The sequence below is a fragment of the Neofelis nebulosa genome, chromosome 3 (genome assembly GCF_028018385.1).
Source record: "Neofelis nebulosa isolate mNeoNeb1 chromosome 3, mNeoNeb1.pri, whole genome shotgun sequence".
NCBI classification, from domain to species: domain Eukaryota; kingdom Metazoa; phylum Chordata; class Mammalia; order Carnivora; family Felidae; genus Neofelis; species Neofelis nebulosa.
In genome coordinates, this window is record NC_080784.1 from 147,070,116 (window position 1) to 147,088,271 (window position 18,156).

Consider the following 18,156-nt stretch of genomic DNA (forward strand, 5'->3'; position numbering starts at 1 on the left):
CAGAGTCATACAAAAAATGTACCAGGAGGTTAAGTTTTTCCAGTGGAAACACATATTTTACTAGAAACAAATATGGGTCTTTGACAAAAAAAGAAGAAGAAGAAGAAGAAGAAGAAGAAGAAGAAGAAGAAGAAGGGATAATTTTGCCCTTTTTAAACAGGTTATTAATTTCTAAAGAATGTTAGCATCACTCCACGAGAGTATGTTCTTCATCATGACCACCCACGGAAGGGACATATATGGCAGGGCTGTGTTTCACAAAAGCAGAACTAGAAAAAAGATGTAGTGATACTCCACTCAGCTGAGGAAAATGCCAAGGTTTTTTTTTTTTTTTTTTTTTTTTTTTTTTTTTTGCTATCTGAATACATGAATGTGAAATGTTATTTACTCCAGAGGCTTATAGAATTATAGCCCCAACTCTGCAGGCTTTGCAAATTCAAACACGTGCTCGATTTTTGTCTGCCTTAAGTTCGTCCCTTTAGTTCTATTAAAAAAAGTGTTACTTATAAAACGTGGAGTGTGACCAACATAATGACAAAGTCTCGAGAAACTGCTCTGCATGCTGGATGCCTGCTCTTGCAATTACTGTAGCACCTGCATGTAAGATAAAGCAAATAAACAAGGAAGATAAAAGCATGCCCCACTTCCCCAAATCATGGCAGGAACAGCCAAAAGCAGAATGGAGAATCAGGATTGGAAGCTCTAGGGTAAGATGTGGTTCGCAGTCTTGGTTCATATGACCACGGACAAATGAATTCACTTGAAGTCTCAACTTTTTGTATCTGTTCTACAAGGATAGTAACCTTACTCACCTGCTAGGGATGTTGTGAGATTCAAATAATATAATGTTTCAGAAATGCTTAAGAAGTAGTTGCCATTATTAATATTAAAATAAATATTATGAACACTGGGGCGCTGGACTGGTTCAGTCGGTGGAGTACGTGACACTTGATCTTGGGGTTGTAAGTTCAAGCCCCGTGTTGGGTGTAGAGATTGTGACTAAAATCTTAAAGGGGCGCCTGGGTGGCTCAGTCGGTTAAGCGGCCGACTTCGGCTCAGGTCATGATCTCGCCGTCCGTGAGTTCGAGCCCCGCGTCGGGCTCTGTGCTGACAGCTCAGAGCCTGGAGCCTGTTTCAGATTCTGTGTCTCCCTCTCTCTGACCCTCCCCCGTTCATGCTCTGTCTGTCTCTGTCTCAAAAATAAATAAATGTAAAAAAATTAAAAAAAAAGAAAAAAAAGTAAAATGAAATAAAAATTATAAACACTGATTTTTAAATAACTAAAATGATGAAATGCCTATACTGAAAACTTTCCATTCAAAGATTATTTTTAAATTTCTTTTTGATAATCACTACATTAAAAAAAAAAATCTTAGAGTACCTGGGTGGCTCAGTCAGTTAAGTGAAGGACTCCAGCTCAGGTCATGATTTCAGGGTTCATGAGTTTGAGCCCCACACTGGGGTCTCTGCTGTCAGCACTGAGCCTGCTTCAGATCCTCTGTCTCCCTCTCTCTCTGGCCCTCTCTTGTTCTTGTGCACTTTCTCTCTCTCTCTCCCTCTCTCAAAAATAAATAAACATTAAAAAATATCATAGGGGTGCATGGGTGGCTCAGTTCGTTGAGCATCCGACTTCAGCTCAGGTCATGATCTCATGGTTTGTGGGTTTGAGCCCTGTGTCAGGCTCTGTGCTGACAGCTCAGAGCCTGGAGCCTGCTTCATATTCTGTGTCTCCCTCTCTCTCTGCCCCTCCCCCACTCATGCTCTGTCTCTCTTCAAAAATAAATAAACATTAAAAAATTTTTTTAAATATCATAATAGAAACATGAGAATGTGTTAATTATTTAATGTTATAGAAAAAAAATCTGTTAATATCCTTGTACATCTTTTTAAGAAACATCAGGAACTAGCTAGTGCTAGAGATAAATCTGATAAATTTGAAACTTAAATAGGTTTTCCTAATGTTTAAAATATTTATATAAGGGGAATGGGATGCCTGGGTGGCTCAGTGGGTTAAGTGTCTGACTCTTGATTTGAGCTCAGATTGTGATCTCATGGTGGTGAGATCAAGGCGGGTGTAGGGTTTTATGCTGAGCGTAGAGCCTGCCTGGGATTCTCTCCCTGTCTCTCTGCCCCTCCCCAACTTGTGTGTGCACACACTCTCTCCCTCAAAATAAATAAACATTTTTAAAAATAATAGAATATTTATACAAGGGCAAAAAAATATGAATAAATGTGCCCACATTTATTGCAAAGCTTGCTAGAGTTAAAAATCTGGATCTGCCCTCAGCTGACTATAGAAGAAGGACGTATTGATGATATGTGAGTAGCCCCGGGGTCATGAGGCAAGGAGAACTTCAGCAGCAGGGAATGTTCAAGACAGAAGGTAGGAACTACAAGGAGGGCAGGAACTACAAGGAGGGCAGGGAGAGCTTTTCCGTTCCTATCTCTTTCCCTCATATTCTTGCCCCACTCTGTCCTCTTGGTGCTAATTGAAAATTAGATGACTTGTTTCTACTATATATTTGAAAATGAATTTAAAAGCCACAATCACCCTCAGTTTCAGCATCCCCAGCTCTTTCCATTTCCCATTTCTCTTTTTTTAATATGCCTTATTGAGATATAATTTATACCTTATACCATTCATCCAGTCACATCTCTTTTCATTTCTTCTTTTCTCCCACGAAAAGCCACTTAATGAGCATATGTGGCACTTTGTAGGAGATGAGCCATTTCAGTTTAGCAAACTGCTCCTTCATTCCTCCACAGTAAAAGGTCAACAGCCTCAGATGACAAACGGACAGCCGGCAGAATCTTGCCAGGAACAGGTAAGATTCTCAATCATGTCAATATTTTTTATTTCCTTCATAATTATAAAATCGATATGTCTTGAGGATAAGTTACATGGAGAATTCAGAGAAAGCTGAAAAAGCAATCCACATTTATCTATCACATATTAACCATTCGCCAGAAGTAACTACTCCATTCAAATTGTACTTTTCCTTCCCTCTTTGTTTTTCTGTCAGTGTGTGTGTATGTGTGTGTGTGTGTGTGTGTGTGTGTGTGTGTGTGTGTGTTCCTATTTGGATTTCTATCATAGATGCAATCTAATATAATTATTTTCAAGTATAATTGTCCATAAGAATTCCCTTTCATAACTAGACCGTCATTCAGAGTAAATATTCCCATGTTGTTGGATGCTTAGGCTGTTTCCAACTTTTGGCTGTCAGAGATGAATCTGTGATGGAGATCTTTGAATATCATCTCAGTAAGCCTCCTTACAATTCTCTTTAGGATAAATTCCTACATGCAGTGTTTTGGAAGCTGAGATAATGTCCATTCACAAGCTTCTATCCAAAACAAGTTTTTAACTCTATTTATTGGTATTTGAAGAAATTTACCCCAGTTTACTATCTAGTGCCCATGGTAAACAAGTGGCATTTTCTGAGTTCTTTCCAAGCCACTCAGTATTCCTTTGCAGAGCTTCCACTAAAAAGTCAGAAAATTTATAAGAGGGGGGAAATGCCTTCAAATCATTTTTTACTCAAATAAAGTAAGTTTGAAGTGATATCTTAGTGACCTAAAATAACTCATGGTATTCTTAGTATACAAGAGGCAATCTTCATTCATTTTGACATGGAATACCACATTATTTCACCACAAATATCTTCACCAACTATCCTGGGAAGAATGTATATTATAATGTATCCCTTGTTGTGTGTGTGTCTATGTGTTGTGTGTACGTGCGCACGCGTGTGTGTGTGTGTGTGTGTGTGTGTGTGTGTGTGTGTGTGTGTTTTATAGAGACAAGAAACCATCCTGGTTATTTTAAAAATAAATGTAAGTATGAATTATGTAACGCAATAGAAACTCAATAGAAGTATTATTGAAATGCACCTGCCTTTTTTTTTGCAGTGTAATATCTGATCCCTGATATTGATGACTACCTTGATTTAATGGGCACATGTTTGGATATTAAGGCTGAATTACCTGCAATCGGCACACTCAGAGAAGGACTATGACATATTTGAATTTGTTCCAACCACAGGCATAAAGCCCACATTCATGCATAGTACTCATTAATCCTCAGGTTTTGTAACAAGGGTAAGTCATTCTAAAATAAGCAATTATTAATTAGCCAAGTCAGAAATAAATTTGGGGTAAATGCACTTAGGTGTGGGATGAAGAGCCAGGGCCAGAAACTTTTCTCTGACCATATAAATGGGTAAAAAAAAGGACTTTCATAGAAAGCTGCCTGAGGAGATCTATGCCAACAGGGTGCTTCCTTACTTCTTATCGCTCCCCTTCGGAAACGAAGCCACACCTAAAGCAGGTAGCCAGGCGCACAGTCAGATCACCCATTTCAAACACCGCCTCTGTGTGGATTATTACACGAGTGTTGACATGTGACATTTTGATCCCGGAATTTTTTTTTTCCAATTTTCGCTTTTCCTGGATGAGGTGAATGGATGTTATTGCAAAGCCACAACGAATAATGACCGACTGTAGATCTAATGAAATCATTTCACTTTCTGCCAGTCAACACATGTTTGGAGGAGACATCCCACAATACCACACACTCGGAATCTACCACAGGAATGATGACTTCACCAAAGAAGGGCTCATATTGTTACCCACACTAGAAGGGAAAGCTGCAATATTTTCTTGTTCTTTCACTGAAGACAGTCATCGTTTCTCAGTTGTCTCTCTGCCTCCTCCCTGCCTTACCTTTGAAATCTGCAGGTGCAAGCTCTGAGTCAAGGGTGCTGATGGAATGCCATATTAAGCCTTCGTGAAGTGGAACAGCCCCAAACAAGGTATTAAGGAGAATCTAAGGCTGCATGGACCTGAAAGAGATCATCTGCTTCTATGAAGGCCCTCCTCGACTTCTAGGAAAAAGGCTTTCAACCGAGCACTTGAATTCTAAAGAAGGAAGCTTATTCATTCCACAGCAAGTTTTCTAGTCCCCAGTGCAAAGCTCTTCACTAGGTACAAAAACTACAAAGGTAAATAAGACACGGTCCTGGCTAATGGAGGTCACAATACAGCAGGAGTCACTTTCAATGCTGTCCCTGTAATTCTCACTATTCTGCCCTCATCACATATCTCATCGAGGTCCTCTGTATTTCCATTCCCTTTCTCCTCTTTTATTATCCTGTTACACTTCAAAACTTGTGCCCCCCACCCATCTTCAACTCCTCCCAAACCTGCTTCCTCTCTATGTGCGCTCCCTCATCAATGGTCACACCGTATGCCCAGGATGCGAAGACAGAAAAACTTTCTCGTCTACCTTCTGTTTCTCTGTCTCACTTTCAGCTACTGCTGTATTAGTTTAGGGCCACGTCAGTGCTACTTCCAGCCTCATCCCTGCCCAGAGGCTACCAGAGTAACCATTCTGGAATTTAAATATGATTGTTACTCCAATACCTACAACTATTTAAAAGTTGCCCCCAGCCGGTAGGATAAAATCCAAATCCCTTCATGTATTCTGCTCTCTGGCCTTTCCTAAATAGTCAGCTTCATCATTCACCACTCACAGACAGACATCTATCATTTTGACAGGCATCGAATATTTTCTTTGATATGTGCATAGTGTTTTTCAGCTCTAAGCTTCCAGAAGTCCCCTTCTCTTAGATTCTGCCCAGTGACTTTCTGTTCATGCTGTGGCTGGGGCCCAGCTCTACCCGTTCATCTTGAGAACCAGTGAAGCAGGGCTCATTCCTCCTCAGTGGTGCTCTCTCTCTGTCGCTCTTGGTCTGGGTCTCAGTCTTGGTCTCTTCCTCTATATCTGTCTCTGTCTTTCCCTCTCTCTGTGTGTCTCCATCCTTCTTGGTCTCTGTCTCTCTATCTCTCTGCCTCAGTCTCTATCTCTCTTGGTCTCTGTTTCTCTCTCTCTCTCTTTCTCCATTTCCCTTTTTCTAGATGATGGATAGACAGACACACACACACACACACACACACACAGCCCTCTAATATTATGTTAGTGAACCGTACTTTGCTAATTTGTTTGTACATCTTTTCCTCTGCTAGACTCCGAACTTCTCAAGAGCTGGAATTATATTTTATGCATCTTTGTTTCCCAGTACCTGATGTAGGGCCTAATATATGCAGTGGCAAAATATGTGTTGATATATCAGACTTACATACCACAGCACTGTTTGTAATAGCAATAAATTAGAAGTAACATGCATATCTATCAACAGAAAATGGATACTCAGTCAACTGAGTATCATACAGATAGTGCTACCTCTAGAACATAACACTAATAGCATAACATTAATTAATAATTAATTAATCAATAACATTAATCAGAACAAAACAAGTTGCAGAAACGTACAGCATGTAGAAATTAAAAAACATTTTTAAGCCAAAACATAAGAGACTCTTAAAAACTGAGAACAAACTGAGGGTTGATGGGGGGTGGGAGGGAGGGAAGGGTGGGTGATGGGTATTGAGGAGGGCACCTTTTGGGATGAGCACTGGGTGTTGTATGGAAACCAATTTGACAATAAACTTCATATATTGGAAAAAAAATTAAAAAAAATAAAAAACATCTCTAATGATATTCAGGTTTGAAAATCTGGTTGGTAGGTGTTAACGTTGTTCTTTTGCTCACTTTGATGTGCAATTTTTAAATGATGCGCATTTTTAATACTTCATAATGTAAAATTTTTTAAAGACCTGGCCATGAAAACCTAACAGAGATAATGCCAATGGCTAGAGACATTATCTTGAAAGGATTCTTCCTCCCTGTGATCCACATATATGCAACCCAGTAGAATTAGCTCTAAATGACATTATCATTTAACAATTCAAGATATATTTCAAAGAAAATCTCTATTTCTCCATAATAAAGATAGATCTTTGATCTAATTGCTCTTTACTGAAGTAACCTTAGATATTGCTGCTCAACACTTGTTTTGCTCAAGAAAATCAGGAAGTAGAAAAACATGTAAAGGAAAGAACCTCCAAAGAAAGATCAATCTCTGCTTCCCACATACTGATATCAGCTAAAAACACTTGGTGACGAAAAGATCATAACCCCTTTTTTCACAAGTCCGTGCAATCACAAGTTGAGAAAAAAAATTATAAGGGCCTCAGGAAAAATGAAGAAAAAGAAATAAAGCCTTGGGATGCTTCTTAGGTGCTCAATTTGAGGGGAAGGGCATTTTTGCTTATTTGACGATAACACGGGTCAAGGAAAAATTTACAAGTTCATACGCACCTTTTACAGTCTACGTGTCAAAGTAACGGCAACTTGACCTTTTGGTGCTGCATGACAAATTTTCATTTAAAGCATATTGTAATTTTAGTCAGAGGGTCACAACACAAAGTCAGACTGAAGGGAAGGGAAACTCCATTTCTTTAGCACCACTTATGTGCTGGGCACTTAATTCTTATGGTAGTCTATACCATTGGTATTATTACTTCCATCTTACAATAGTTTCAAATGAGGCCCAGAGAATTAAATGTGATTTCTAAATTCGAACTGGGTCAAACTGGATTTGAACCCAGATCCTCCTGACTTTAAAGGCCATGCTTCGATGCACATCCTGCTTCCGATTCTTGTCCCTTCCCCCTTACGCCACACCTTGCCATCCTCCTGTGTGCATCCCTAAGGCCTGGTGGCATACTGATGTGTAATGGCCGATAGGCCTACAGAGGGGGTTACAAATAATACACGTCTATTACTTTTGTGTGTGGTAAGGCTGCTTAACAACGCCCATGAAAGGCATAAAATATCACTTGGTATTACACGCACATATATAGTTTTTGTTATACACAAAGCTTTAAATATTAGTTTTGTTTTTGAAAATACAAGTAACCATTTGTTAGCAAATAAAGCACTTAAGACCAATATAATAGATATTACAGGTTCCTTGTGCAAATAATCACAGGGGCTCACAAAGGTGTTCACAGTTGTTTACTACAATGTTCATAATAGTAAAAAATGGGAATAATCTAAATGTCCCCCCATCAAGAACTGAATAAATAAATTATACCCAGCAGCAGAGAATACTATGAAGCCATAAGAAATCACGTTTCAGAAGAATGCATTTTATGAGGAAACAGGTACACAGTGTGGAGCTATAAAATGCAAATGGTACAGGCAGGGTGAAAGAACTATGTAAATATTTATATTTGCATGCAAATATAAAACAGTGGAAGGCCAAACACCAAACTGTTAACTGTGGTTGACTTTGGCTTATTGTACATGTTTGCTAGGTTCTCACGGTAGGGATGTATTACTGACGTCAGGAAAACAGTCAATAGTCAAGCACCCTCTCACACTTTGAGGAAGCTTCTGTATTGTGCATCAGGGAGGCTCTGGGGATGGCTTAGTGGACGAAACGCCAGCTTTCACCAACTATGACACTCTGTATCCAGAGGTTAACATGCAAGTGGAATTGATGGTGTGGGCTAGAATGGGAGAGGGAGACTGAAAGGGTGGGCAGAGGTCTGAGAGAATAAACCCCTTCAGCTAAGTGTCTCTCCTTCCCTAACCTCTCCCAAAGTCACACTGTACCACAAGAGAAAGGCCATGAGGGACTCATCCGGGGAGAACAGAATGCACAGCTATGAGCAAAAGGCAGTATCCCAAGAAGCCATAAATCTTAAGTAAAAATAAATCTTTTATGAAGTTGGTCTCTTCTCTGTAAGTCACTTCGTTCATTAATTTATGTTTATGATGACCAGTCGACTTTGATACTATGGTAGCATCAAAAGTAACCAAAAGTCTTTTCCCTTAGTTATATCAGAGTTGTAGCTTGCTAATCAACTGATTTCTTATTTCCGAATCACTGTTTAAATTCATATGCAATGGCCCGAGAAGGGCCAACAGATAGCATATGATATGTATTGGGCATTTGCAATATGTTAGGCACTGTGCCATGTTCCTTCCCCGGCCTGGCTGGCTTCACAATACAGTGTTAGAAACCATAATTCTTTACACCAACGATCTGAGGCTCAGACACATGGGGTGACTTAACCAAGGTTACACACTTAGCAAGTGGCAGAGCTGGGATTTAAATTCTGAAAATTCTTACTCTATACCATTGAAGATAACTGACAAGATTGAGATAGATGACACATTTAGGAAGGCAGGAAGGACTTCTAAGTGGGGGAACTGAGGCTACAGGGGCAATATGGAGAATAAGAAATAGCATATGGAGGAGCGCCTGGGTGGCTGAACTGGTTGAGCATCCGACCCTTGATTTCAGCTCAGGTCCTGATCCTGTGGTTGTGGGATTGAGCTGAGCATGGAGGCTGTTTGAGATTGTCTCTCTCTCTCTGTCTCTCTGACTGTCTCTCTCTCCATCTGCCACTCTCCCCTGCTTGTGTGCATGCTCTCTCATTCTCTCTCTCTTTCTCTCAAATGGAATAAATACATAAACAAGCAGGGGCGCCTCGGTGGCCCAGTCTGTTAAGCGTCCGACTTTGGCTCATGTCACCATCTCACGGCTCACGCCGGGTTCTCTATCTCATGGTTCGTGGGTTTGAGCCCCACATCCGGCTCTGTGCTGACAGCTCAGAGCCTGGAGCCTGCTTCAGATTCTATGTCTCCCTCTCTCTCTGCCCCTCGCTCACTCGTGCTCTGTCCCTCTCTTTCTCTCTCTCTCAAAAATGAATAAACATTAAAATTTAAAGTAAATAAATAAACACACAAACAAATAAGATATGGAAAGAACACTAGCATTAGTGAAACCATGAAATGTGTTGGCATCCACTCAGAAAGCGCCCAGGGCTGTAAGGAGGGAAGTTCCACTCCTGAGTTGCATGAGCTGTGGATATGGTGGAACAGAGAGTTTCCATGCCCCACCCCTTGGAATTTCTCAGTGTCCTGGCATCCAGAAAATTACTAACCCTGCTCCAAGGAAGAAGAAATCCACCAGAGGGAAAACTCCATTGAGAACCCAAGATGATGTTTGATGGGAGTGTATCCAAAACTTGATGATATGATGGGAAAAGTCGTGAAAAGAAATTGGTTGGTCACCTTTATTTTATGACGAGTAAGTATGAGTACTCCAAATTACTCTACTGAATTGCCTATTTATCCTGTTTTATATTACAGTGTCTATCATTAAAAGTGTTGCAATAGAGACGCTAGAGTTACGACTGTGAAGGTTCATTCATCACGCTGGAGGGGATGGCTTAGTGGACAAAACGCCAGCTTTCACCAACTATGACACTCTGTATCCAGAGGTTAATATGTAAGTGGCATTGACTCAGCAGCTCGTCTTCTGCATGAAGCTAGTTCAGTTTACTCACATGGGTGGAGGGTCTTCTGGACAATGTCTGGAAAAAACCTGCCTCTCCTGCTTGAATAATGAAGATTCCTAGAACTTTTATAGACTTAGGGTTTCCCCCAGTCTCCTGGAAGCGTGAGATACAAATGAGTCAAAGGATCTTCTAACACACTCTTAACATCGGTGCCCTGTCCTGGCTGGCTTTCCCTTCTTTATCACTAGCCTTGCAGAGCCAATGAGGCCTTCCCTTAAACCATTTCTTTCCATTCAACAGTTTAACAGTCTTACTATATTTTAGATGTCTACGACAGTCTCTTTACTGTCTTCACCCTGCTCAGAATTTCTTAATCTTAGTATTTCAAATCAAATCAATCCAAACATCCACTTAATGACACAAACTGCTCTCGTATGAACAAATCTTTCACCTTTATGACTTTATCAATTTACTTTACGATGACAACCTAGGAAAGTTTAGTAGTTACAAAAGTCATGCTACCACTGTGTGATGCAATCAGTAACTAGAGAGATGATTCATTCCACCTTTATAAAATTACATTCTTAAAAATTCATCAGCTAAATTTGTATCAGTTTGACGAAGTCCATGCTCCAGTTGCAATTTCAAAATGAATACGGCACGCGCTCATTGAGCACCCACTATGTGTCAGATTTTGTCTGAAGCACTTATATACCAAGTTTAAAAAAAAAGAAATACCAGTCCCATCCCTGCTAGAGTCTAGTGAAGGTGACAGACAACCATAAACAGGTGATAAGTGCCATAAACATGGTACAGTAAAGTGCCCTAGAAACAGATTCATTCTCTCTGTGAACCTGGAGAGTAGTTTTGAGGAGAGACCTGAAGCTCCTTATTTCAGAATGCATAGTTTGACAGGATCTGATTTTCAGATTTGGGCTTTGAAATTAAATCTCAAATGTGCGGAGAGGTGTTTAAAAAGTAAGTGATTCATCGTTAAACCTATAAGGATAGGACTATGGGAATTTGAGAAGCTAGAGGGGTGAGATTGTTATTAACATAAGCTAATTTTATTCATGCCTCCGGATCTTTACACAATGATTTCCTTTTTTTACTTTTTTCTTCTGCAAGCCCATTCCAAGATTTCATCACTCACTACATTCTTTTCCGTCATCCCTCAGACATTGTCGAAAGACATTATCGATCTCTCTGATACATCACACACCACTCCTCCTTCTCTTCCTGACTTGTAGATGGAACTGTTTCCATATATGCTGACATTCTAGTTATGACAACAATCCAGCCCTCCCTGTTCCAGCTACCTCTGCCATTAGATCACTATCTTCTTCTTTAATACCCACTGCTAATTGTAGTTGTTTATTTCCCACACATAATGCACGATGTGGTCATTTTTGTAAGATTTCATTCCTATCGTCCGATGATATGGAGTTTCTTTTCTATGCTAATTCATGCTTTCTTTAGAATTTCACTGTAATTTGCCAATATCTACATATTTTATCCTTCAGTTCACCAGGTGATTATTAAGGACATGGAAATGTAGCAATCTTTAGTTATTTTTTATGAACTCTCAATTGTCCTTCTCCAAACTTCCCACTATCCAAATATTTATTTCTTCAGGACAACTGCAGGGTTATCTACGGGGCTGTCTTCTAGCATTCTACAAAATGCCTTTGTTTCTAGTTACAGGCATTAGAGCTGGAATACGAGGCAGGCACAAGACCTGTTCACACTATCTTCATCCAAAATGTCCTCCATGACTGGGATGGAGTGTGGTAAACTCCACGGACTGTGGATGGAGTGTGGCTGTCTATAATAGCTGGCACCTGACTGGTGCCCTCTGGTGGTAGCAGGATGCCTTGACTGGGATGGTTACTAGACAGAGCCTCAATACTGTCTCCACACCTACGAGCCTGAGTACCTCCTGTCTCCTCTCTTGTTAATTTTATAGAGGCTTGGTCCTCCTTTCCCTTCCCTTCCTTCATTTCCCTTTTTCTTTTCCCATCTTATTTTGTACTCAGCATTGTACTCAGTGCTGATTCAGGCCTCTACAAAGGAGCAAACAGTGAGTCTATAAGAGACACTGACGGATGACGACAGTGATGGTGATAAGGACTGTGACATAAAGTTTGCTTTATTCACAAGAGAATGTCAGTGGTTCTTGAAAGAGGACCACCCATCTGCCATTTCTCATGGCAAGAAAAACATAAGCATGAATGTACATTGAGGAATTTTTGCCCCACTAGAAAAAAATATTCATTCAATATTTTAATTGATAAATAGAAAGGAAGATTGATTGTGAAACATTCTTTACCAGTTAACATTAGAGTCAAGTAGCACCTTGTAAAGAGAACGTAAATTTCACTCTGTCTAAAGTTTGAGATGAATGAGGATGACCAAATTCCTCTCTACTCACTGAATTCTGACTCTTGTAGGTAAATCCAATGTTTCTAAAAAGAAGTCAATATTCATAATCTTCTTTCATAAAAGAAGTCAATATTCATAATCTTCTATGCATATATCAGTTGCTGCAGCAGTATTTCACTTAATGTTATCTGTAGTCTGAAACTTTTTATTGCGTCTCTAAATATCTGTTTTACTCCTCTCAATCCTGTTAAAAAGTTCTCATTTAATATTACCTGAATGTAATTTCTCAGAAAAACTGAAAATGTGGTTAGCTGTACCAGCTTACTGGGGACTTCTGGAAAAGGGAATATTTCTTTTTTTTTTAATTTTTTTTAATGTTCATTTTATTTTTGACAGAGAGAGACAGAGCATGAGCAGGGGAGGGGTAGAGGGAGAGGGAGACACGGAATCTGAAGCAGGCTCCAGGCTCTGAGCTGTCAGCACAGAGCCCGACGTGGGGCTCAAACTCACGGACCGTGAGATCATGACCTGAGCAGAAGTCAGACGCTCAACTGACTGAGCCACCCAGGCGCCCCTGGAAAAGGGAATATTTCTATGTTTACTCTATCAGGAGGCAAATTACTCTACCTGGAGTGATCACATGTATATTCTGAGTTCCTGAGAAGGGCCTATAACAGAATAAGAAAGTAAACTAAATTTGGGTGAAACTAATTGAAATGACCATTATCTGCTTCATCAAACTGTTTCTCCTGGAACTTTTGCTCTGCTTTCATAGTTTGTAACTACTCAAAAATTCAGATGTAAAGTCTAGAAAATACCAATAACATCTAATTGATAAAATACAAAAGGCTCTCGTTCAGCCTTGGATAAACAAGAAGATTCACAATTGTCTGCAGTGTAGAAATCCTATGTGTATGTGGCAAGAGGAAAGGTAGAAGCAAAGGGTAGAATCGTTTTTGTACGTTTGAATAGAAAATGAGGAAAAATCCTACATCCAGTAAATGAAAATGCAATTAACTGTCCTCTGTTCCTACTCCTGCTCCTCTCGAATACTCCTTGACATAGTGTAAGCGCTCTTCTAAAAACATAAGCCAGGCCATGTCAACCTCCTGCTCTCAGCCTTTCTTGGCTTATATCAAAGTCCTTCCAAGGGTCCCACAGGAGCTAGCCCTGGATATCTTATCAAGAGCATTTCCTACCAGCCTCCCCATAACTCATTCACGTTTAGAATCAACCATGTCTATGAAGGAACTGGCAACCTGCACATTTGTTCTTGTGCTTAACCTGTCATTCCAAAGGCTACTTGGGTTTTCCATAATGAAGTGACAAATGTTAACGTAGGCACAACAAACCACTATAATAATTGCCGAGAGACAGAATCCAGTCGATGGAAGTTAGTCATACATATACCGAACTCTCCCAAGAAGCTGTTTTTACAGACATGTCAGCAATTAGGCCAGGAATTACTCTGCTGATGACATTCCACCAAATAACAGCCACCAAAGACTTACCAGCAGCTACTATGATAACATCTGCCAGCTGCGTATGGATCTTCAATTGTTCTTTGGGAGTGTATCTGTGAGCTATTGTCACGGTTGCATCACCTGGAATGGAGAAGAGCTCCCATTAATAGTTACTGAGCTTTTTCAAAAGTTATGGATGCTATCATTCTAGGGGAGATTCAGTTATATCCTAAGAGTAGGAGAATTGCTTTCAAATGATTACAACACTTTAAGAACAAAAGCTAGATAAGAAAACCTAGATGACCGAAAATATTATACCCTTCAATTAACCAGTGGAAAATCAAATAAGACCAAATGAGAGCATGTGCTGACCATCAAAAGAGAGATCTAAGTAAGGTCCTAGAAACCCAGCACGTGAAAGTTCTGTATTGAGGTTAATATGTAAATACGTGGGATACTTGTTGGCTTGATAATTAGGTATATAAGCTCTGAAAACAGCAAGTGAGTGCATCCAAGATGGGGCAATGCATTGTGGGAGCACAGCTAAGAGATTAATTCTGCCTCCTCTTGGGGAGGTGTCAAGGAAGGGTTCCTAAAGGAGGCAATATACTTTAGGTCTCAAAGTATGAGCGGGGGTGTACCAATTCAAGAAAGAAGAAAAGGGCATTCGAAGCCAACAGAAGAACAGGAAAAAAATGGACCAACTTTGAAATTATGTGTTTAGGAAATAATGAAGAGGCTTTAGATATAACAGGAAATATTCATACATGCTTTAACGATGTGGTGTATGAATAAGAGAGGTTACCAGCCTGGCGGCTTCCAGTGCTTTAAGCGTGAGCCAAGGAAGAGAAGTGAAAGAAAGGCAAGGATGAGAGTAGTCAGAAAAGGACTTCCAGTCAGAGCGTGGCTGTGTGAGACAGTACCTTGTCTCTTCTCCTAGATAACCTACAAGTGCTACACATTTAACCACCACAACAAAAACTATATAACCTCCATTTTTAGCAAAACCAGAAAGACTTATTTTCCATAGATTCCAAAAAATATGTGCGAGTTACCCAGAAGCAGCGGAGTTAATATATACACACAGGAAGAAAGGCGGCAAAGAAATGCAGAGAATAACAAGATGGCCAGTAGCAGCAGATCTCTGAAAATGACCACGAAAATACACTGTTTGAAGGTGCAGGGTACACATCAAAAATACAAAATATATCTCTTATCTGTAGCAGAGAAGATAGAAAATAGAGGCAGAAGAGGCCCGCTCGGACCCAGGATGGCTCACACTGCCTCCTAACAGAAAGACTCAAGTGGAGGGGCCATTTTAACAGGAAGCAGTTTGACTTTGTGTAAGTGGTGAAGAAGGGATCTGAAGGCTGCCCAGCACCTCCTCCCCAGTCCCCAGCAGAAGTACCCAACCCACAGGAGGTCCAAGAGATCTAACTCACTCAATGATAAGTAAGCAAAAAATATTTGACAGAGAATTAGTAAAAGAATCCTATGTAAAAATCAGCCCAGGGAAATTTTGAGGGTGACGGAGCTGTTCTGCTTCTAGTGGAGTTCCGGGACGGTATGCATTTATCTAAATTCATGGCACTGTACACCGAAAAGAGTGAACTTTACTATACTTTTTTTTTTTTTTCAACGTTTATTTATTTTTGGGACAGAGAGAGACAGAGCATGAATGGGGGAGGGACAGAGAGAGAGAGGGAGACACAGAATCGGAAACAGGCTCCAGGCTCCGAGCCATCAGCCCAGAGCCCGACGCGGGGCTCGAACTCACGGACCGTGAGATCGTGACCTGGCTGAAGTCGGATGCTTAACCGACTGCGCCACCCAGGCGCCCCACTTTACTATACTTTTTAAGTAAATAAAAGAATATATTTTAAAACTGGCAGCCCCCCCCCCCCCAAAACAGAAGGAGTTTTTTTTTCAAGAATTTTCTGATGTACCGGTGGGCCCAGGGGGCTCAGACAGTTAAGTGCCTGACTCTTGATTTTGGCTCAGGTCATGATCTCAAGGTTAGTGAGATCAAGCCCCATGGCAGGCACTGTGCTGACAGTGAGGAGCCTTCTTGGGATTCTCTCTCTCTTTCTTTCTCTGCCCCTCCCCTGCTTGTGCTCTCCCTCTCTCTCTCTCAAAATAAATAAATAAACCTTTTTTTAAAAAAATAATTTACCAACATACCAATACACTCAACAACAAAAAGTGTTGCAATGGAAAAGTTGAACGTTATGACCAAACATTATGCCAAAAATTTAAAAATTAAGAATGTAAAGGCACAGGACCTGGGGAAAAAGAAGACTTTGAATCCATACAGATTGACCATAATGGTCAACATTGAGAAAAATTTCAGTAAAGTAGCTGGATTGTGAACATCAAAGAAGAAGAGTATTATGAGCAAAAATTCAAATTTGTATCTTCAACTCCAGAAAACAGAAGAGCAATATTTGCAAGAGACTCATGCAAAAAAAAAAAAAAAAAAAAAAAATGGGAGTCACAGTCAAATCATTCTCCAAGAATAAAGGTTACAATTTTGAAATTGTAAGAACTCAGGGAATACTGTTCCCTTGTGTTTTTCCTAAAGAACTTGTTAAATGACTAACTTTAATGAATCAATATCATATATCTGAGGAAAACAGCAAAAGGACTATTAGAAAGTTTGGAATATATTTAATCATAAAAGTAAGACTAAAAAAAATGAGAGCTGGGTGATGGACAAAATGTAAATCCTATTTGCTCTAAATATGAAAAAAATGGTAAAACTAACAAAATTGGAATGGGAAGGGCAAAGATGAGAAAGTTTGCTGATTGCGAACTAGATTAACATGACATTAATTATGTTATCTAATGACTAGGATCAAAAAACATTTAAAACTGATCAATCAAATAATAGAAGAAGAAGAAGATTTAGAAGTATAAGGTAAAAACATTACAAAGATAATTTTTATTGGCAAATATCAGGTTGGAGACAAAAGAAATGGAATCAGGGAAGAAAAATAAAAGCATTTTATCTATCATTTTTATTTATTTATTTATTTTGAGAGATAGAACTCACGTGCATGCACACCACACACATGTGCAATTGGGGGAGGGGCAGAGAGAGAGACAGAGAATATGAATCCGAGGCAGGCTCCACGCTCACTCTGGAGCCTGACACAGTTGGGGCTTGATCCCGACCCTGAGATCATGACCTAAGCTAAAGTCAAGTGTTGGATGCTCAACTGACTGAGTCAGCCAGGAGCCTCCATTTTTTAAATTAGATTATCAATAGATACCATATGAAGAAATAGACAACTAAGAGTACTGCATAAAGTTATAACTATTAGAGTAATGACTAACTTTCCTAAATATCAGAAGAACCATACATAAAAAAGAAAAACAATGTAAAAAATAAGTAAAAGCCATAAAAACAACAAACAGAACAGAAACTAATACACAGTTCAGATCAGATATATTTATCTTCATAACAAATTTTCCTAAGTTATCTATTTTTAAAAGAATCCTATTTCCAAATTGGCTTGCAAACGAAAAACAAAATCTAACTCTATACTTTATATAAGGTACATCTAAAACAAAGCTGTTTGGATGTCAAAAATAAAAGATAGGCAAATGCGTAGCAGGAAAAGGACAAAAAAAGAGATGATGTTCTTATTGTCAAATAAGGAGAAATTTACCATTAAATAGGACAAAGAAAGTACACATTATAATGCAAAGATGTGATTCAAACGAACTCACAACAATGAGAAATATATAAGTAACATGTAAGAGAAATATAATTCATACAGCAGAAATTACAAGGGATACAGATCAAAAAAGAAACACATTGTATTTGCTGAATTTAATTCACCTTTCTCAATCCACAACAGATCAAAGATATAAAAAATGCAAATAACATAATTAATGTTATATACCTTATTGCAATGTATCAAATTTTGAAAGCAGAACATACATTTTCTTTTCATGTAGCCAAAGAATATTTTTTAAATGGTATTCTCTTTGGCTACAAAGAGAATTTTAATTAATACCAAAAAATAGGTTGATAAACTTTAGATATATTCTTTCATCACAAGTCTATAAAGTTATAATTATTGAAAAA

At 39.3% G+C, this 18,156-nt stretch overlaps 1 protein-coding gene across 2 annotated transcripts in view; it reads right to left on the reverse strand.

Annotated features, from left to right (window-relative positions):
* The window catches only part of MTHFD2L (methylenetetrahydrofolate dehydrogenase (NADP+ dependent) 2 like), a 148,022-nt gene that overhangs the window by 62,490 nt on the left and 67,376 nt on the right, over positions 1 to 18,156 (reverse strand). For both annotated transcript variants that reach the window (XM_058722284.1, XM_058722283.1), the window contains one exon: positions 14,112 to 14,204. In XM_058722284.1, the coding sequence (XP_058578267.1) occupies positions 14,112 to 14,204 (93 nt within the window). The remainder of the gene's footprint in view (positions 1 to 14,111; positions 14,205 to 18,156) is intronic.